The sequence below is a fragment of the Trachinotus anak genome, unplaced genomic scaffold (assembly GCF_046630095.1).
Source record: "Trachinotus anak isolate AG129_WGS33_773 ecotype Australia unplaced genomic scaffold, CSIRO_AGI_Tana_v1 ptg000002l, whole genome shotgun sequence".
NCBI lineage: Eukaryota > Metazoa > Chordata > Actinopteri > Carangiformes > Carangidae > Trachinotus > Trachinotus anak.
In genome coordinates, this window is record NW_027273853.1 from 21,710,682 (window position 1) to 21,733,262 (window position 22,581).

A 22,581-nucleotide genomic window follows, 5' to 3' on the forward strand; every position below is an offset into this window, starting at 1 on the left:
TAGATTATAGATAGATTGATAGATAGATAGATAGATTGATAGATAGATAGATAGATAGATAGATAGATAGATAGATAGATAGATTGATAGATAGATAGATAGATTGATAGGCTATGTGTAATAGTAGTCTGGGAGGTAAGACAGAGACAGAGATACAGAGAGAGAGAGAGAAAGAGAGAGAGAGAGAGAGAGAGAGAGAGAGAGATGCTAGAGAAGGGGGGGGGGGGGGGCGGTCCGCACGCAGCGATTGGAAAATATCAAAGACGCGCACGCGCTAATCCGATGATAGGTCTCCGTTAACGGAGGTGGGAGGGGTCTGTGGGGGGGTGGGGGGGTGTCTATGGAAAGGGGAAAAAAAGAGGAGGATCAGGGCATCTTCCTCTCGAGCCCTTTGTGTTTGAAACTCTCATATCTCACGTTATCAATAATTCAGGCGCGCGCGAGAGAGAGAGCAGCCGGAGCTCCCTCCCGCGCGCTATGTGTTCTCGTGCCTCGTCACTCGTCCACGGCCCCTCCACAGCTGCCCGTGACCGTGTCTCCGAGTGACGGGAAACTGCTGAGAAGTGTCCAAAAAAAAACCAAAAAAAAAAAAAACCCGCAAAAACCAAACAGGGAGAAGAACAGGTGCAAACTGGGAAACTCGGGTCTCAATCTGCTGATTCTGGAGAAGAGGAGAGGAAGGAGAGAAACGTAAAAGTAAAGCGTCTGGCTCCCACTCTGAGAGACTTCGTGGGGAACACGCAGTTTGCCGTGGGGCCGTTTCACTCCAAGACAGCGGAGCGTCTTCCAGTTGCAGAACAAGCCTGATCGAGCCTCTGCGGGGGGAACGCCGGGAAACTCTTCCTACCTGATCCGTAAAAGGAGGGAGTGGGGGGAGGTGGTGGAAACAGACCCACGCTGTAAAGGTCCCGGTTCGGTATGTGGGCTTTGTGCCTGTTCGGCGCCGTGTGGCTGGCGGCCGGTCCGGCTCGCGCTCAGAACGAGACGGAACCGATCGTCCTCGAGGGGAAGTGCCTCGTGGTGTGCGACTCCAACCCGACCTCGGACCCCACGGGCACGGCGCTCGGGATCTCCGTGCGCTCCGGCAGCGCCAAGGTGGCGTTCTCCGCAGTACGGAACACCAACCATGAGCCGTCGGAGATGAGCAACCGGACCATGGTGATCTACTTTGATCGGGTAGGAGCGGGATCCCAGCCCTGTGCTGGTGTATGTTTACCGCTGCTTTCGGTCAGCTTTAAGTTTGAAGATCGTGTGGTTGTGTGTGATTAATGTGTGGCGTGAACACAGCCTGCTCTGTGGAGGAGAACTTGCCTGTTACTGAAGAGAAGCGTAAAATACCACACACACACACACACACACACACACACACGCACGCACAGGCTTCAGAAACATTATAGTGGGCTGTTCTTTATGCGGAGACCATTTAATATCGTCCCCGGGATTGTTTCCCTGAGTCCTTTTCTGTGTCTCAGAACAAACTCCAAACACTGAATACAGGGTTCGTGCTGTAAATGATGAACCCAACATGTGGGCACGTGTGTAGAACGACTACAAAGTCGGTGAAACCAAAAGTCCAGGTTCAATGAGGCGAGGGATGCTGCTCCAAAAAGTGGAGCTGAAATGAACGAGTCTTTATATATATATATATATATATATATATATATATATATATATATATATATATATATATATATATATATATAATACATTTCCAAAGTGGTTGGGAAAGAAAAGCCTGGTAGGTAAGGCTTCTGAATATTTCAACTTTTTCAGCTGACAATATGCGATATGGGAACTGACATCTCGCCAAATAATTTAGTAAGGACAGGTCGAGAGGGCGAGGTCCTACCCGCCCGCCGTTAAAGGTTAATCCCCCCTCAAACTGCCGTTCAATTACACGCCGTAGTTCGCCTCCATCCATAAAACCACACATTTGGCTGCAGAAATGCATAATTGAAAATTTCATTTGAAAGATTGATTAAATTCCTTTTCATTCCCCGTGAAGTTCGGGAGCTGTGTCGTGGAAAAAAGCCGAGATAAAAGCAGAGAGTTATTCCTCCACACGCTCAAAAAAAAAAAAAGAGAAAACAGGTAGATTCTCACTGAAATTATTCCCGAAAAGAAAATGTAATATGATCACACCTGGGCTGAACCGGTTTTCATTCTACAAAATTAATCAAACAATGATGACATTTTTTTTTCCATCTTTGTTCAATGTGCGTCTGTTTGGAGTCACATGTTTCATGAAAATATTTGGGACTGACGCCCTTCATTCAAATGTTTCATGCGATCTTTGCAGTGAGCTGCTGTGAAAAACACAAGGCGGAGAAATCAATCAAGTTTTCTTTCTTTCTTTCTTTCTTTCTTTCTTTCTTTCTTTCTTCCAGGTTCTTGTAAACGTTGGGAAGAATTTTGACGAGGAGAGAAGTAATTTCATCGCGCCGCGCAAAGGGATTTACAGTTTTAACTTCCACGTAGTGAAAGTCTACAACCGCCAAACTATACAGGTAGCGCGTGTTCGTGGGTTCATCTTTGTGTGTGTGTGTGTGTGTGTGTTGTTCCCTCATAAAAGTTGCCTATCGTCCAGGCCGAGCTGGCAGTCGTTTTGTAGATGTTTGAAATGTCTTCCCTCGGAGACGACGACGGGGGCGGGGGCGGGCACATGAAAGCTAGTCCCCCCCACCCTCACCGGCCCAATCATAATTAATCGATACACGCACAGAGAACAGAGCGGACAACATGGGGCAACTAGAAAATTCAAACATCAAGTCAACAGAGGAAACAGAGGCAGCGTTTTTAATTCCCTCTCTCGTACAAGATGCACGGACTCACTGGGGTTTCTGTGTGGAGATAACACGCTTTTCACCTGTTTGTTTCTCACACTTCCTGCATTGGGCCCTATCACAACTCTTCTCTCATCTTACTAACAACTTGTCGAAAGCCAGTTTCCAGTATTTAACCTGATGATGATGCTGCACAAGTCACAGAGCGTTAATTACAATGTACCTCCAGCAAATTAAACTGTTGGGTAATTATGCTGTTGGGTCCCTGGCGCTTTGGCATTATGTTTTGCTGCTTATATACTTTATTACTGGAGTCTTGAATTAATTAGCAGGGCAGCAGCAGCAGTAACGACAATAACGGGGAGGGCGGGTGATATGTGAAGGGGAAAAGCTGTGTCGAGATCTGTGTGTATTCCCGGTCATCTTTGTGCGACCGAATGCAAATAGGCCGTGGATGGCAAACACTTGACTCATGGCTCTGAGGTAATTAAGCCTGTCATACCACCCAGAACACAGTGACGATTATGTCTGTCACATTACCATTTGTACTGTTATTTGTGCCAATTTTGCTGTGTTCTCTTGGTGAAGATATGAGATGCAGCAAAAGAGGGAGAAAAAAAAACTGTAACTGTTACTGGAGTGATTTTGATAATTGCCCGACTGGTGGACTTATACAACAAGAATCTTTAGGCCAGAGTGCATCATTTATGGACGAGGCACCTTAAACATTTAACAATAATATATTAGTTTAGACAAAGCTTTGTTCTGTCATGTTTTTACCATGAAACAGACAGGTGTGGGTTGTCCTTTGTCCTCTAAGCATCCAACCTGTGCGCAGCTCACCCTCAATCTCTTTCACTCGTACTCCCTTCCATCCAGCGCATCTGCTGTGGTGAAAACTCCCACTGTTTGATTACCTTAGAGGCAGCTACTGTGGTGCATGCAGGAGATGAGAGACAGCCAGAAGAGGAGAGGAGAGGAGAGGAGAGTGGTTGATAGTAAATACAAAACAGTTAGAGGGACAAGGGGAAAGAAAAGATGTTGAGGAGGAATGAGAAAGCCATGGAAAAGAGGACAAAGAAAATGAAGAGAAAATGGGGAATGGAAAGAAATGGAAGGCCAATGGAGAACTGAAAAGGTGGAAGGATTGGAGGGAGGAACAGAAGAAATAATGAGAAGACTGAGGTAGGGTGAGGAGAGAAATAGGAAGAAAGCCAGACATCATGAGTAGCTATTGATCAGCGGATGCTGGGTTGATGTACAAAGGGAAGGATAAACAGTTACTTCCATCTCTCATCAGTGCTTTCTGCTGCCTGTCTATCTGTGAGGGGTGGTGTGGGTGTCAAAATGCCACTACAAACCTATCTCTCTCTCTCTCTCTCTCTCTCTCTCTCTCTCTCTCTCTCTATCTCTGTGCTTTTGCCTAGCAATTAAATACAAGCATTGCAGATTAAATACAGTGTATTCACTGAACTAAAGAGAACTCATATCACTTTATCCATAATGTCACCCATCAGCTGTGCATGCACTTTCAACATTGGACAGCTTACTTACAGTAAAAAAAACACTTACAATATACATATCAAACACTTCCCTTTGTTACAGGATTCCATTTCATGTGCCACGATTTACATGTCATACATGTACCACTGTTGTCTATTTGAAACCAAATTGAAACAAATAAATTCTATTCGTGGACGTCTTGTACCTGCAGCTTGGAGCAGAGCGCTCACAGGTCAGGAAGACAAACAGATGAGGCGCTGGTAAGATATCAGTACTCTACAGTGTGAGGTGCTCTCTGGTTTCTATTGATTATCAGTTTAATACAAGTCTCTTTTTCACTGCTTTTTGAAGAGTCTAATACTGTATATTGGAAATGGTTTGAGGTATTAGAAGTTCATTTGCCTTCCATTAAAGCGCTGCTTGGCAACTTTAGCAAAATCAAAACATAAGCCAGCAGTCTTAATATTACTCAATCTGTCAGCGTTAAGAAGATGCTGGTCTTCCACAGAGCACTGGATCAAACTTCTGAAAAGATAATTAAGAGCAAAAACTTGTTTGGCCAGGAAATGAAGAAGAAATATTCAAGCACTGTTTATTGTGATTTTGCAGCCCGGTGATATTTTACAAGTGATATTAAGTGATATTTTACAGCAGTATTTTGGGCAGTCAAGCATTCAGAAGCGGCATCCATAAAGGCCTCAGGCGTCAAAGCAGCTCTGTAGGAATGAAAGGTACACAAGTACCGTGTCTAAAATACCACATGCTGTTTGTGTATTAAAACTGTCTGGTACTATCGTTTTCCATTTGAGAGGAGAAAACCTTGAGGCACTGCTTCAAGCTGTTGTCTTGATAATAAGAGATTTTACTTTTTATGTCCTACCTATAAGAATTTATGGCACATTCTGACTCAGAGTAGGTCCATCAACACTGCAACAAAGCCAAATCCTTTCAACTCTTTTAGTGCTAACTCATGTTTATACTTTAATGGTTTTTTTATCCTCGAACTTTGGTCACTGGGGTCATCCCATATTCTGGTGAGATATTTCACTCCTGAGAAATAGCAAACATGCTCCGTTTTCAAATGCCATGCAGTACATTCAGGACAGCAAATCCCATCCCTGTTAAGTGTTCTACATGCTAAAGCAAGACGACTGTAAGTAATGCAAACACGGTTCAGTTTCATTTCAATTTGCTGCAGTTGCTGCCATCCTGATAATTCAAATGTATGTTTAGCATCAATGTTGTGTACTCAATGCACCACATGAGTTCTGATTTAACTCATTTGTTATTCTTGTCTTTCTATGTCTTTATGCCTTTTTTAAGTATATATACAAGTAGAAAAAATGGGAATAAATCCCCAAAGCATTTCAACATAAGCAGGACTTTAAATAGACTTATCAACTGTTCAACCACCATGAGGCTGGTTGGATATTTTGGGCAAGTGAGAAACCATAGTCACTGATTTCGTTTCAAGGCAAGATATCCACAATTTCTCTTGTAATCTGATATTAGCTGCATAAAGTTGTACTAAAATATTCCCACATGGAGCACAGATAACAGTTCACGCCAGATCTATTTTTCACAGTGTACAGGCCTACAGTTAAGTAAGTGTATAGTATGTTTGACATGTATACACTGCAAGCGTCAGTGAATGTGAAAATTTCTTTTAACAATATAATTATAGATTTTATATAATCTATAATGAAGGCTGTGTGACTGTGAGGCTGTTCTCTGATTAAAATGGTTTATAAAATGGTCTTAACACAAAGTGCTGTATAAGCACCACTTCATTAAAGTGATGGCGAATTCTGTTTTAAAAACACATACACTTTTAAAGATTGATATGTGTATAGAACCACTGAGATGAAACTTTGCTCGAGTCACATCCCTTCTAGACATCCTCAAATATCATCAAACAGTTTCCTTAATATCGTATGATTCCCTGTGCAGCTTTCCACTACTACCCTCACACTTATGAGACACTGGCTAAACACAAAAATAGCCACACACACACACACACACACACACACACACACACACACACACACACACACGCACACACACAGCACATCTATATTTGCTGTGCAATCAAATAGAAGATCTCAGTAAACTCTTATAACAGACCCATATAGTGATTTGATAACATGAGAGGCTAATTAGACCTAATTACGCTGCCCAGTATATAGCCTACTCTTGAAAATGATTTATGATTTTGCCTCACTCGGTATATGTAGGACAATTTGTATAAACTAAATTATTATTACTGTGTTAATAACTAATGTATATGTTGTGCCAAACAGATCAAAAATTCATTTCAACATTTTTGAAAATTGCATCCTTCTGTGGCGTGTTCATTCAGCTGGTGTGTTTGTAAGTTTCCAGTTATGAACAAAATGCATCTTAATGGCCTATTTCATTATGAACAGGCCTAGTTAGAAAATGTAAACGCAGACAACCTCCTGTCTACACCGGTACATTATAGCCGTGGTAGTGCCTAGATAAAACATCTGGGGACCAACCATAGAAGCCTAGTTACATACCAAATCGTATTTTGTTGTCTACACCACTCAGTAACAACTTGTCTCTAACTTGCATGAACTGAGGCGTTTTTGAAGGGAGAGGATAATGGTGAATATGTGATATTTCTTTGTAGGTCCAGGGTGTGTGTACCAAGAAAGATCAGATTTTTGGCCAGGTCTAGAGGACAGATTTCTGAATGTTCTCTGTAAAAAAGGCTAATAATATTTGTTAAAGTGAAAACTATAGAGTGGGACCATCATGAAGAGAAGAAGAAATAAGAAATACTGGCATGTTTCAGTGCACTTCCAACGGACTGCAGCTGTGTCTGCGGGAACCTAGTAGCCAAGCGGTACATTAATGAGAGCATGAATTGAGTTATGATCAAAAATAAATAAATAGATAAATAAAAAAATAGACATTCACTAATTCTGGCTCAGACAGCGTTCATCTTGTAAGGTGGAGATTCAGGAAAATGAGAGGCACATAAATAAACACCATAGCTCTTCCTATGTTCACCAGCCTTTGAAATGGTGGCAGGAGAAAGCTTGAAGAAAAAATGGAATAATAGTAGTTTGTCTGCAACTGGCCACAGAGACAGAGACAGTATATCCGAGGAGTTGTCAGGCTTCACACACACACACGGTGTATTTTAGCTGCTTGTTTGTGAGCTTGGTTGAAGGGTGGATGTAGACAAATTGGGAATGCAGCAGGTAACAAATGAGGGAGCGTTATCTTTAGCCATGTTAGTGGGATTGCGCTGGGGATGGCAATGTCTGTCGATTGAAAATATCTTACACAGACAGTCGTTGTCCCCAGAGGATGAAGCCTACTGACTTTGGCGATCAGGACAAAGTTTTCACTTACATTATCTAGTGAACTATCTCAACATCTACTGGATGGATGTGCAAATCCATCCATTACTGGATATTGGATAGAATGGCACTGAATTTGGTACAGACATTTGTGGCTTTCAGATTAATCTTACTGACTTACTGACTGACCTCCTGTGGTGCCACTGTGAAGTTGATACATGATTTTTCTTTCAACAAATATTGGATGGATTGTTCTGAAATTTGGTACACACATTAATGTCCACGTGAGGGTGAATCGTAATCACTTTGGTGGGCTTTTCATCTCGTGGGTGAAAAACTAATGACATTCCCAACAGCCTCAATTGCACTTTGTGTTTTGAGCTAATTAGCAAATGTTAGCATGCTAAGATGCTAAGTTAGTTAACATTGTAAATATCATACCTGCTTAACATCAAATCTTAGTCTAGGTTCCCTACATTTCCTTGAATTTTACCCCAGTGTTTGATATAAAAGTTTTAAATAAACATGTATATATCTATTCCATTTTTATATAAATCTGTATATAAAGATAATTTTAGGTGCACCATGATGGATGAATGGTGACAGTGCATGCCATATAACTGCAACACCCACAATGTGAGTGCAGCGTGAGACTGTGCTGCATGTCATACCCCTCCCCCTTCCCTTTGTCTCTCATTTGCCTCCTCACCACTGACTATCCAATAGTTTAGAATCATGTAAGCACTGTGTCATATTTTTTGGACCTTATTAGCTAAGAATACCAGAGCATAATTTTGCCAGGAGTGAGGATCTTTACTCTTTAACACTTAATACTTCAAGCAGAGAGACCCATACCCTAACTGAAACCTGACTAATATAATACATGCAGCTACTGATGTAATATATACTGGATATATGTGTTGGCTATTTTATGGATATACCTCTTTCTACCTTTGGAAAGCACTCTATGTTTATCGTAGATATCATGCAAATTTTACAATTATGTGATATAGATTGATGCTCAGCCAGCAACATGAAGAAAACAAGAATGAAAAGGAATTGAAAATACTCCTAAAACTCAAATAGAAAAACTCACCTTTCCGCTCATTAGGTCTTTTGCAGAGTGAAACATTTTAATGGATTTAGCTGTGGAGAGATACAAAGGTGACCATAGTGGGGGTCCATCCATTAAAATCACTGTCAGAAGCTGAAGTCTGTTATTCCAAAGTGAAATATTTGAAATCATTGTCTCTGTTCTCTGTTGGTGTCTGAATGTAAATTATCGGTAAATCAGTGTGATAATTATGTAATGGAGATGCATTTATGTCTGATTGTACATTGTTTTTATGTTGTGTAGTTCAGTGATGACAGAGATGAAGTCTCTCATCCTCTGTTTTTACAGTTTATGTCATTGTCGACACACACACACACACACACACGCACACACACGCACACACACAATTTGCAAGCCAGATGCTTGGTTTCATTTTTATCCAATCAACCTGTGCTCCCCCTCAGTTTGGCAGCACATTATAGAAAGTTGCACTGATTTGTGCTCATGTGTGAGAGAGGAGGTGTGAGAGACAGTATTCTTTGAACATTCATTATCTTTAAATTGAATAGTCTAAAAAAAGAACATCTACATTTCTTGCCAACAGCACTTTAGGCCTAAAGCAATGTTTAAATTCTCTCCATAGTATCAGATCAATGATTCTATATTACATGTTATTATTATGTCATAATATATGGAATTATACTGTTCAGCCTGCTCAGGTATGTAAGTGACTGCCATTTCATAGTACATGCATACATCATCGTCAGCTCTTGTTAATTCAGATAGAATGGCTGTGATGTACAAAAACTGCAGCTTGTCAAAGATTAAATACTGCATGTTGTGTTTATGTTTTACTCAAGAGACTGTTATGGGTAAACAATACAGTGTTAAGGTAACCTGAAATTGTTAAAGTCAACAACCTGTGACTGGACTGACAACACTCCATTTTCAACCTCAAATGTAAATGAATTAAAACTGGAAAAATGGCTTTGCACCTCCAGTCAACTGCCAAAATAAAAGCAGCGTTTGCATCTCTTTATTTAGCAAGAGATACACAAATGCTCAGTGTATGTAAAAACTGCAAATTTCTCAGGTTTGGTACCTGGTTTTTAAAAGAGACAATTTATTTACTTTGACTTATCATTCTGTTGTAAATGTTGATTGCACAATGTAATGGCTATAAAATAACGGCCGAAAATGGTCTTTAGACTGGTCCCCAACAAGCTCATTCAGCTGGCATTATTTCCACTGGGTCACAAAGTAACATAACCTGCCTATTATTAATACACCATATACTCTGCATTTATCATAGCACTGAGAACGGGGTTTCTCATCTCATACTTCTTTATTCTCTCTTATTTTCAAAGTGGTTTTGTTTCTGTGTTCCTGACAGTGATCTGCTCTTTGCAGCATCAACAGTAATACCACTTGGGAAGGATAGTAGGGAAAAGTTGACTGTTTCTGCTTTAACCACCTGTAGACTGATAAGTCACAGTTTTTCTGTTAGAATACCTGAAGTGCAGCGTGTGTGTATGCGTGTGTGTGTGTGTGTGTGTGTGTGTGTGTGTGTGTGTGTGTACAAAACTTGCATGTCCGGCATGTGTTAATGCTGCAGAGGGCAAAGAGCAATTTGTAAAATTTGTAAAAAAGTGCAGCATGTGTGTATGCGTGTGTGTGTGTGTGTGTGTGTGTGTGTGTGTGTGTGTGTGTGTGTACAAAACTTGCATGTCCAGCATGTGTTAATGCTGCAGAGGGCAAAGAGCAATTTGTAAAATCTGTAAAGAATCATAGATGTCATTGAAACTGAAATGAGTTATCTTAATTAATTTTTATCATTCGGTGTGGTTCGACATTTGGCAGCAGATTCAGAGGTGCATGTTTTGCTTCTCACTAGCGAAGAAATATGATGGGTGAAGGCTTTTTTCAGTGGTTTCCCCAAATTAATGATGTTGCTCCCTGAGGCAATATTGATGACAGCTGGGGAAGAATTATAACTCTGATCTGGATAAAATGTAAATAGTTAAGTAAAGCTCTGACCTTTGCTCTGATGCCTCCATCTCTTTGCATCAGCTCTGCTTACTTTTCTGAAAACTCCCAGACTGCTTCCTTTGAAATTCTAATGCTGTGTTTACATAGGAACAAAGCAGATCATGTGTCTAACTTCAGATGCAATCTTTTCATAGCCCAGCTTCATGTGAGCCAGGTCTACATTTCAGATTCACAAAAACAAAAGAACAATTTCTTTCATCGACTAGCATCAAATTCAAAAAATGCACCTTCATTATTGATAAAATCAGTCAGTCTGAAATAGGCTTTTACAATTAGACAAGTTCCTGTGTGAAGCCACTGTTACCACTGTTTCTGCCTTGGACAGTAAGAGTAAAAACTGGCCTGATCTCCACCATTGTCACAATTAACACTGGGCGATTATTAGATTTCTTGCCAATCAACAAACAATCAGATGTAATCAGGTAAAAATCAAGAGCAAAGCCAGTCACACTGTGGTGGCAGAGGTGAAGAGGCTGCAGTGATCACAACAGCATGTTCATTAGAAGACTTGAGACAGACCGTCTTTCCCACTCTCTATGATGGGACTAGTGTAACATAATCTTTTGCAGTGACTTTCACTGCACAGGATGTAAATCTAGAGCTGAGTTGGACTGTCTGCATTTTCGCTGCAGTGATAATTTAAAATCTGTAGAGTGTAGAGTTTGCTTTCAACAGACAAACCTCCTATTAGTATTTAGGATATTCAGGCATCATAACATGTTAACTCTATCTTCCTTTTATGTAAAGAATTTGAACTCAAATGGAAAAACTGCTTATTAAAAATGGTTACAAAACACAGCCATGGCCCTCTGAGAGTTGCAGGCTGGTAATTGTGTTTCTAGATTTCTAGAGAGCACCTAATGCAGGTTTACACAATATCTGCTCAAAGAGACCATCAACAAAGAGCAGCCAATCCAACAACAAAAAAGCTTGTTGGAACCACCAATTAAACACAGACTTGACCTAAATAAAGTCTCACTGGCCGGCGCAGATGTTCCAGATTCTAATAAGGTGAAGGCCTCTGTGGCAGGAAAAGATTTTTTTTTTTCCAAAATGCAAAACATGTTACTAGAAACTGATGAGTTTCCACCTCAAAAGTGTTTCCTGTTTCTTGTATCGTTTCAATTCATGCTTTATTGATCACTGCACCAGCTGCTCTGCCACTCAGACAGCTCTGGTTCAGCAGGAGCCTCGCTGTTTTCGCTCTGTTCATTTGTTGCAATAAGGCAACGCTGATGTGTAAACATCCTAGAGCTACACTCTTTGTATGTTTTCCCCCAACACATATGTTTAAATCTGAAGGTAGTGGCAGTCTGTATTGTGAAACAACAATAGGAAGTGGCGACGGTGCTAGACAGGTTAGCTAACATGGTGAACTTGACAACTTTTACTGTTATCGCGTAATTTTTGAAACTTCTTTAAGGTTTACAATCTGCAAGAAAGTGAGTGCATGCTATTTTGTAAGGTGACATGTTGGGTGTCTTTGGAGAGTAGAGACTTCATGTATTTGTGAAGCCAGTCTTCCCTGTCTTACACTGATTCAGTTCTGTTTTCTCAGGAACACTTCTTTTCCTGTCAGAGGTTTGCTTTTCTGCTGTGTATCCGTTTCCTGAATGACCCTGAATTAACTTTGCTACAAACTTTAGAAAACTTCCACCATTGGAAACTTGGCCATTTTAAAGACAGAGGGTGTCACAGACATCCCAGACAGACACACCATTATGTATGTATCCATCACTATGACTAAGTGTCTTTCTGTGAAGAGAGGAAAAAAATTGAAAGGGGAAAAATGGAAAGAAAGGTGACAAGCAATAGATTAAGGAGAAATAAGAAAGGGAAGCAAGGGAAAAGATGTAGGGAGAAATGAAAAGGGATAGAAAAGAGAAGGAGACAAATGAAAAAGAAAAAAGATGTGGGGAAAGAGAAGGACAAAACACAAGGACAAAAAAAAAAAGAGCATCATTGTCATGTCAAGACAGACGAGTGGACAGGAACTGATGATGCAATAACAGGATGTCATCATGTCGTTGGCATTAAGTGCTGCACTGAGACGTGCGACGTCAATTTACATATCGAAAGCAAGATTTTCTACCTCCCCGCTCCTCTCCCTCCCCTCCAACTTTTTTGTGTCTCTTTCCCTGTCTTTATGTACCCCCCCACACACACACACACACACCACCCCCCACCACCACCACCACCACCGCCCCTCCCCCATCCCTATCTCTCTCTCTCTCTCTCTCTCTCTCTCTCTGTTACTCAGCCAGTTAATTGGGGCTTATGCATTAATGAATGCAGATCGATCGAGGCCTGACATGATGCGCAGCCCTATTATCATGCTTTTATATTTATGGATGGTAATTGTAAGGGTGTAGTTGACAGCATGTCTGTATGTGTGTGTGTGTGTGTGTGTGTGTATGTGTGTGAGATAGGGGGAGGGAATGGCAGACAGCTGCACACAGCCACAACCACCACATACTCTTTATTCATACAGGTGTGTGTGTGTGTGTGTGTGTGTGTGTGTGTGTGTGTGTGTGTGTGTGTGTATGTGGTGACCACAGTCTCATCCTTCCAAAGCCACTGTCACAGCTTTATTAGAGCTATACATCACTAGCATGCACCACACACTGACCCAGTGTGGCTGTGTGTGTGTGTGTGTCAGAGAGAGAGGGAGGGAGACAGATTGTGGACAGATAAGTAAGAAGACAAGACAAGACAAAAGACAGAGAGATGTGAGCACTGTTTTCATTTTACATATTGACCTCATATTTGAAAATAATGTCATTTTTCTTTAGGAGTAATTCTGGCAATTTTCTACAGTGCTGAGTTATGAAAACAGGCTGTCTAAACACACACACACACACACACACACACACACACACACATAATTATACAATTTAATCAGGATTTGACTCTAAAGAATGACTTGTGAGTTTCTCTACTTTCATTTAAAAATATGTCTGGAATTTGGTACAATGATCAAATTAAAATCAGCTCTAACTGCAGCAGAAACAACCTTTTGTCTCTTATATTATACACGTCCTGCTCCGGCTCTCACGCGCCAAAGTGAAATATCACACAAACATCTTGGCCCCTCTCCATTAACGGTCCCAACATGTTTTTAACAAAGTCAGTGTGGCACTCCTCCACAACGGACATTAAAAGCCATCATTTTACCTGATAGACAAGCCTGGTAATATCACAGATTCTAGATCTGAAGGGGGCTCAAGCAAGCAAGACAACCAAGAAAGACGTTTGAATAATTGAAACACAGATTGTGTGTGTGTTATGTCTGTGTGTGTTATGTGTATGGACAGGAAAAAAGACTGTATGTGTGTTTGAGGAAGGGAGGGAGGGTTTGTAAGTGTGAGTTCCACATGAGTGAGTTGGCTGAATGGATGGGGAGGCAAGAGGGTGGATTTTGTCTGCATGATTTGTGTGTGTGTGTGTGTGTGTGTATGTGAGCGTGTCTCAGGGTAACAGAGTGATGTAGTGATGCTGGCTTTTTTAGTCTGCAATCTCTGTCTCTCTTTGGAAGCATTACATGCACACTGGACAGAAACCATCTCTCCCCTCCCTCTCCCCCTCCATCCCTGTCTCCCCCTCGTGTTGTCCTTTATCTTCCTCTGGTTTAATCTCCCCTCCTATCTATATATCTATCTATCTGTCTATCTATCTGTTCTTCCTTCCATTTATGTCTGTTTCATATGATAATCTGGAGGTTAATAGGGCTAACTTGAAGTCTTTGGTAGCGCCTCTCCACATACGATGTTCCTTTTAGTCTAAGTGTCCGTCGTCTGTATTGGGAGAATATTGAGCTCAGCTTGACATTTTGGGTGGAGGAGGAAGGGCTTGATATTTTTAGACTGGCCTCCTTTAAGTCTTTCTGCTTGATTTGAGTGTAAAATAAGAAAGTGAGTTTGTACGTTAACATGTGAATCTGTGCTTTACTTACTAGATATTGTAACTATTACAAATTTGGAAGTTTGGTGAGTTGAGCCTCACTAAAAATGTTAAAGATAATAGTCAGACTGGGAAGTGCCTCAAATGCTTTTCTCCATACACCCCACCTTCCATCTCTATCACACGTGATACAGTGTCCTTGGAAACCCTCGATAAAAGGGTGTGTGTGTTCTGTTTTAATTGCGTACTGTGTTTCTTCACTCATCACCTCTCAAGCACAGCCTGGAGCGATGTCGGTTACTGATGATGAGGTCCAGGTTTCATGGTTTTCATGATTGAAGGCTCTTGGAAACAGTGTAATCAATCAAGACGCACACTAATGAAGTTGTATTTGTACTGTGAGAATACCACCAAGCACTAGCGATATCATCGGTTACCGGTTATCTGCAAATTGCCAATATTGTTCATCACTGTAGGGACAGACTGATACTGATAAAGTAATTTTGATGTCAGAGCTGCTGACTGGTCACCTTTCAACGGAAGTGTCGGGGAGTTCGTTCCACGTGTCTCTTGGCCACACACACCTGAACTTGATGCAGAATGCGTGGCCACATGTTTTATGGTGCACAGTGTTTTGGGGTTGCTGCTTAACTTAGCTACAGAACGTTAACTTGTCCAAATCAAGCGAGCTCTACCTTGATTGAACTGGAAGTGGTGCGTGGTGAAATCAAGTTCACCATTGCACTCATCTTCTATGTCACACGAGTGGTTCGCTTCTCAAGGCAGTGTCGGCGACAGCGTGAGTTGTATGTCAACACACCCATACCCGCTGTTTCCTCTGTGAAGACCTACACGCTGTCGGCGTTTTATCACATCTGCTACCTGGATTGGCAAGTTTGGGCTACTGTACCCTGACTGTCAGTACTGTGCAGCTGATATGTGCTGCCTGCCATCCTCGAGGGTAGCAGGGAGAGCGGGAGAAGAGGTTCAGGAAGAGGGAGGTATATGGCGAGGCAGAGGCAAATCTTGAAATGACACTGGCTTCAGTTTTCTTATGTTAGTTCTTTTTTTCAGTCATTATTTAATCTATAAAACAACAGCAGAGACCCTAAAGTTGTTGTCTTCAAATTACCTAAGATATTTAATTAAGTTGCATGACATGTAACATGTTTCATGTTTCATACCTAAAATGATGGCAGGTGTAGACTGGAGGGTGAAGATGCTGCCACGTATGTAGCGTTTTCAATGAATTCCTTCGGTCTGGCTCCTTAAACTAACTGTAAAGCTGTCACGAGTGCACTTTGAAACTTGCTGACTCTGTGTGGCCCCCTTCCCATCCATGAGCAGTGTTTGTGTCACTGTTTGAAAGACTTGTGACCAGTTGCCCGCTCTGTGGTCTGTGGAGAGAGGACGAATACGGATCAGAGGAGGGAGTGTGAAACTCTCAAACTGAATGGTGGAAGTTGAATAAATATAAGGGGGTGAGTTCTTTTCCCCACAGAACAAGATGTGTTCAGCAGGAGCCAAGCTCAGGTCAGGCAGCTGAAACAAAACTCTCTCATCTCACACTGAGCGATGCCTCAGTCTGTGTAGAAGCTTCTGTATGTAGGACAAAACATTTTGTTTCAGCAATGATTTTAACTGCAGCTAGACTGCGGTAACACAGCAGTTATTTTTACTACATGAAATATAAATTTGCACATTGTCTCACATGTATTAGCCTGAGTGATACCTGAGTGGGTTTCCTGTCTGGTTGTCTGTGCAAGACAACAAATATTTTTGTCTGCTCATTATGTCTGCCAATTTTAAATAATTCTGCTAGCAAAGTGTGTTATATATTAAATTTAGGCAATGCTATAAGCATGATGGTGCCACTGGTGTGCTACTAAAAAAGTATAATTAGATAAATATGTCGATACGTCGTTGTGTTATTCTACGTCAACCTCTTTTATTAAATCTGTCCTGACGAACAAGATTTTCAGCATTGTAAAATGTCATTTTAGCCATAACCTGCCAGTGTCCAGAGAATTAAAAAAATAGTTTGAGCATAGTCTGAGTGTTTTCATCACAGAGCAACACACACACACACGCACGCACACTGCTTTATTCGCTATGTTCACTTTGCTGTTAAGAGGAGTGCCAGGCCAAGAGAGCTCTTGACTCTGACAGGCTCTTCATCTCCTGCCCACACACACACACACACACACACACACACACACACACACACACACACACACACACACACACACACACACACAAACTCTCTCTCCCTGTCTTGACCATCAGGTAGAATGAGGAGGATAAGTGTATAATTGTGGGATGTTTATGACTGTGTTCCATTAGTTAGCAACAGTTTACTTGCTTCCAGGGTGTATGACAGGTGGTGGACACAATATCACAAACATCCATCTAATCAAATGCAATTCATCTGTTCATTTTCCTACATTATCTACGTGCAGGGCAGCAACAGACTGATGTCTTTCCCAGCAAATTCAATACATTATAATTGGTTAGAATATTCATTAAACACTCCCTTTGTTTCCAGAGTCTGGGATTTGGGACACCTTTGAACATTTGAGCTGCCTTAGTGTTTTGTTTCTCAGGCAGATTTGTCAGATCAGTGATCTCTCATAAATAGTTTGTGCTTTTTGCCACTTTAACCATCTCATGCCATTATCACATTTAAAAGTGACTTAGAATATGAGCCTCAACATACAAAGCAGCGTGATACAACTTCTTCATGCTCAGCCAGTCACCATGAAGTCACAGTCTCACAGTGTACAACCACCTTTAGAAATGCATAAGAACACAAACTCTGTTATTTCTCCTATGAAGAAACAGTGGGTTTGCTCACACAGATTTTGTAAAGTGTTTGCATAAACAGACATCTCTCCAAAATGTATTTCAGTTTGTTTTAGTGCCACATCGGTACCTGGGGTAACATAAAACCTTTTTTTTTTTTCTTCATTTTTTTTTAGTGACGCATAAAGCGGAAACAAAGCCAGCGAGTGCTTGTATTTCTGCTGTTGCTCAAAAGAGAAGTAATGAAAGCTGCTGTCTGGTGTGTATGTTGGCTGGCCTGGGGAGGGAGGGGGGACAGATCACTGACAGATACGTCTCTTTGTAAGAAGAAGATGTTATTCCCCATTGAAGCATTTGTTGAGTCAGACACAGTGTGGAACTGTTGTATCTCTCTATGTGTAAATGTCTATCTAAGTCTTTGTTAAATCTTCTCAAAGTAGTAATTGAAAAGCAGGGAAGTACTCTCTTGATAAATCCGTTGACAATGTGCTGACTGCACAACACAAAGCGGTGCCATTCAAATATAATATTCTGTGTTATTATAACCACATACATGGCTTTATGTCAGGATTTTTTTTTAAATCATGCAGCTCAACTAGGAAGTCTAAAAGTATGACGATCTGAATCTGCATGAAAGCACCATCATGATAAGGAACAATCTGCGTGCGTTTTGTAGCAAGTGCCACTACATTTCCCTGCGTGTGTGGGTGACTGTCTGTGAGCCTGTTTGCCCACCCCCCTTTTCGTTCTGTAAACTGTCTGTCCTCTTCCACCTTATCCAGGTGAGCCTGATGCACAATGGCTGGCCGGTGATCTCTGCGTTTGCAGGCGACCAGGATGTGACGCGCGAGGCGGCCAGCAATGGTGTTCTGATCCAGATGGAGAAGGGAGACCGGGCCTACCTCAAACTGGAGAGAGGAAACCTAATGGGAGGATGGAAATACTCCACCTTCTCTGGCTTCCTGGTGTTCCCCATGTAGAGGAAAATGGCGAGGAAGAGGAGGAGAAGAGGGTGGAAATGAAGGAGGAGGAGCTGGTGGAAGATGGAAAGTATGATGAAGGTGGGGAAAAGGCAGATGGAGGAAGAAGAGGGGCATGGGAAAAAAGAAAAGGACACGAATAAGGTGGTGGAAAAGGAGGAGAAGAAGAAAAAAGAAGAGGGGATGTGACAACAGACTTCTGTTTGGGATGCTGCAGAGGGTGGAGGGAGGAGGAAGGATGAGAGATGTTAGAGAGATGTAAGAGCATGACACAGAGCGAAAAAACGAGGGTAAAATGGGAGAAGAATTATGGAGCCAGTACATGAGAGTGTATGGCCAGCTTCTTCACTTCCCTTCCTCCTTTCATCCATCCTTTCATTCATCCTTTTCCTCTGCTTTCTCTGTGGCTTGACTGCAGCTTTGGACAGCCAAAACTTTTTTTATTCTCTGCTGAAAGACGCAATTGATCATTTATATGTTCCAGAGTGTTCTAAAGCCCGAGTGAAACCCATCCCCTCCCTTCCTCCATATTCATCATTCAATCATTAATTCATCAATATGAGCTTTGAAGAATGTTTCTCCAAGAACTGCCCCCATCTTCCACTTAGTGTGGCCATATTTGTTTTTTTTTTTTTTTCTTCTGCTTGATATAAATTGCACTGATTTTGGATCAGCCTCTACCCCAAAGCCAAACTAGAATTTTTTTTTTAAAAGGGGAAATGCTAAACTCTGATCACAAAATCAGGGGCTGAGGAAACATTTACCGCACCTGTAAGCTGTGTTTTATAGGTGTCATAATAAATACTTCAGGTATTTTCAGATACCTAGACAGTTCGGTCTTGAAATTCACATCTGTTTCTCTCTTCCTTGCTACTTATCCTACTCTCTCTCGCTCCTCTTTCCTCCTGCATCCTTGTCAGTCTTTTCCTATTCACACAACAAACATGTCTCCAAATCTAAGAAATGTCAACCATGGTGTCCAGCTGTGATACAATAACAAAGCTGGACACTTATTACAAAAAAGAAAAGCTTAAACAACAGCTGCCACATTCTCAGTTGCTAATAGAAACCTAAAACCAATATATAAAACCAAACTGTATGTGCAAATTATACATCAAATATAAATCAAGTAATGCTTGTTTTTTTTTTTACTACTAAGTTGCAACAATAAATGTATTTTGAAAGAAAGTTAATGCTTGCCAAGTTGCGAAATGTTGATAGTGAACACCTCCCTACCTGTGGCTGGATGAACCTCTGGCAGGGTGATATGTGAATATTTGATGGTTTTCCCTACTTTTCCCCACATTCTTGGGTTTTGACTGCTGATCAAGATAAAGATAGAACAAGACATTTAAATAAATTCACTTCAGGGAGTTATAATGGACCTTTTCATTAAACTCTGCACAATCGATTGATTATTAACTTAATTAATTAAGAAATTAACTGTGGGATGAATTAATGTAAATTGTTGGTTGAAGCCTGGTAATCTTATGATGGAACTACACTATCCATCCATCCATTATCTGTACTGCTTTTCTGTACAGGGTGGCAGTGGGGCTGGAGCCTTCTTCTTCCTGGCGAGGACAGGGTACACACTAGACAGGACGCCAGTCTATCACAGGGTCGACATATAGAGACAAACAACAATTCACACTCACATTCACACCTATGGGCAATTTAGAGTCACCAGTTAACCTAATGCACATGTCTTTGGACTGCGGGGGGATGCTGGAGTACCCCACGCAGACGCAGGGAGAACATGCAAACTCCACACAGAAAGGCCCCAGGCCCGGGCTTCGAACCCTTCTTGCTGTGAGGCAACAGTGCTCACCACTGCACCACTCTGCCGCCCAGAACACACCATGTCTTAAATTTTCTGTGTTAACCACAAAAAAATGGAAGCAATTCAATGAAACATAACTGTGCAAAAATTGAAGCAATGTAAATTAAAACAAGTATTTGAAACTAATTTTGGAATAGGTTCACCTACAAGACCAGTGGCACACGATAGAGGATGGAGGACGCGTCATTTGATATTCTACTTCAGTGGTGCAAATTTAAAACAAAAAAGATAAAATCATATTATGTTGACTCAAAGGACATGGAGTAAACCTTTGGCTTTTGTGGGCCTTGGGGTTCTGGGGACATTGTGCAGTTGGCCACTTTGCCCAGTTCGTAATCCAGGCTTGATCCCTACAATATCTACTTACAATATCCATAACTAAAGCATGATTTAACTCTTACTTTGAAGCCCCCACAGCCCTTGATTAAGGTTGGGAACAGATCATAGTCTTGGTTAAATAATGGTTAAATTAAATTAAAGGTTCTGTAAACGTCACTGCCACCAGATGTTGCACTAGACCACCGGCATCTCAGACCCCCCCGTGAAGGCAGGGATAAGTTGTTACAAAGCCCAGTAAAAGCAGCCACTTAACCCACAATGAGAAGCACAAATGAATCTTTACTCTGTGTACAAATGCATTGCCATGATATGGTACTAAGCCAAATAGCAATAGCAATATTTGCTAAATATCGGTAACAGCAAGTTAGTAAATATTGTCAAGCTTTCTGTGGCCGGTCAGTAATGAAAACAGGCACGCAACACGATGTCATCAAGTTTCTTATGCATTGAAGAGAAGAGAAGCCAGTTCCGAGTCGAGCTGGAGCAGATCGTCGGGTTCTCTGTTTTGGTAAAGCCAGACCAAAAGAAATTTTGCCACGGATTTATTCACTGGTACCAGCCACACAAGTGACAGGCAGTAAAGAGACAGAGTTCGTAAAATCTTATAAAGCTTAAGGGATGTTTTGACGGTCCTCTGTATGACTGGGATTTGAACCGGTTGTCCCCATGGCCACTCCGCTCATGTTTTGGTCTTATCAATTTCTTTGTTGGAGGCTTCTGTTCTTTGTTTTGGTTTCCAGACTGGACACAAACGGAGAAACTCGGATTGCAACACATACAGGTGGAGGGTGACTTCTCTGCTAAGGACACTATCACTCCAAATTTAAAATCTCGTTTACAGAACCTTTAATTGTAGATATAATAAAAACCTTACCCAGTCTCCAGTCATGCAGTCAATCAAGTGTTTTTATCATCTCTCCCCAAAAAATTCAAATCAACCTCGATTCTCTCCAACCATCCCTCCTCCACACCTTCATGTCCCCTCCCTCTGTTTGTCTTTCTATCACTGCTGCTGTTTTTCAGATTCGTACCCCTCCCTCTCCCGGATCCTCTTCTCTCTTCGACTATGCTGTTTACCCGCAAGTGCAGATTTCTCTCTCTTCTGTTTTGGACACCTCTGTTACCCCTTGAATCACCTCACCTCTTTCTTCCTTTGCGCAACGGCCCATCTCCCTCTCCTTCCTCATGTCTGTACTTTATCTGCTGCTGTACTCGTTTGCCTCCCAGCACGGATCCTTCCTTGCTTTTCTTCAATGTTGGACTTTGGACACTGAAACCAACGTACAACCACAAACTCTATTATATATATATATACATAAATTTACACAGTATATGGATATATAAATATATATCGAAATCTAAGCCACCGTTTCTATTCTACTGGTATTATGATGATAATAATGATAATACTAATACTGAAAACTGAATCTGGTTGATGACTATATCTGTATTTCCGTACTTCAGTGTTATATAAAAGAAAAAAAATATTCTAAGAGAAACTTACTAGTGATTGTGTGGAAATCTGAGGCTGCTGTTCTGCTCTTCTGATAAAAAAAAACATGCTTCTTGTTTTTGTTTTGGGTGAAACCAAGTTGTGGCTAAAAAGCTGAATCTACTACTTATAAAACCTACAGCTAAAAAGGACTTTTATTTATTATTATTATTATTATTATTATTATTATTATTATTATTATCTTTACTGTAAATTACATGTGAATATTTAGACTGATGATATTCTTTGATTTATCAATCAATCAAATCAATTTATCTACTGTTTTCTTATTTATTTGCTCTGACTAAATCAATAAAATTTAAATGGGACTTTTATTTTTCTTAAACCTACTTTAAGCCTGGCCTGGCAGTTTATTTTGTTGACGCTGGCATAACTTCTGAACGCAACCAGAGACACACTCAGCCCCAGGTGTGTCGAAGTGTGTAATGGTGGGCGGTGTTCACTATGTGTGCCTGTGTGTCTGTGTGTGTGTGTGTGTGTGTG

General features: G+C 41.2%; 1 protein-coding gene across 1 annotated transcript; it reads left to right on the plus strand.

Annotated features, from left to right (window-relative positions):
- The first annotated feature begins 354 nt into the window (after positions 1–354).
- On the plus strand, positions 355–22,427 carry cbln1 (cerebellin 1 precursor). The gene is made up of 3 exons (XM_071506018.1): positions 355–1,176; positions 2,388–2,507; positions 18,206–22,427. The coding sequence occupies exons 1-3, from the start codon at positions 919–921 to the stop codon at positions 18,401–18,403; spliced, it is 576 nt and encodes a 191-aa protein (XP_071362119.1). The 5' UTR covers positions 355–918; the 3' UTR covers positions 18,404–22,427.
- Positions 22,428–22,581: the final 154 nt, after the last annotated feature.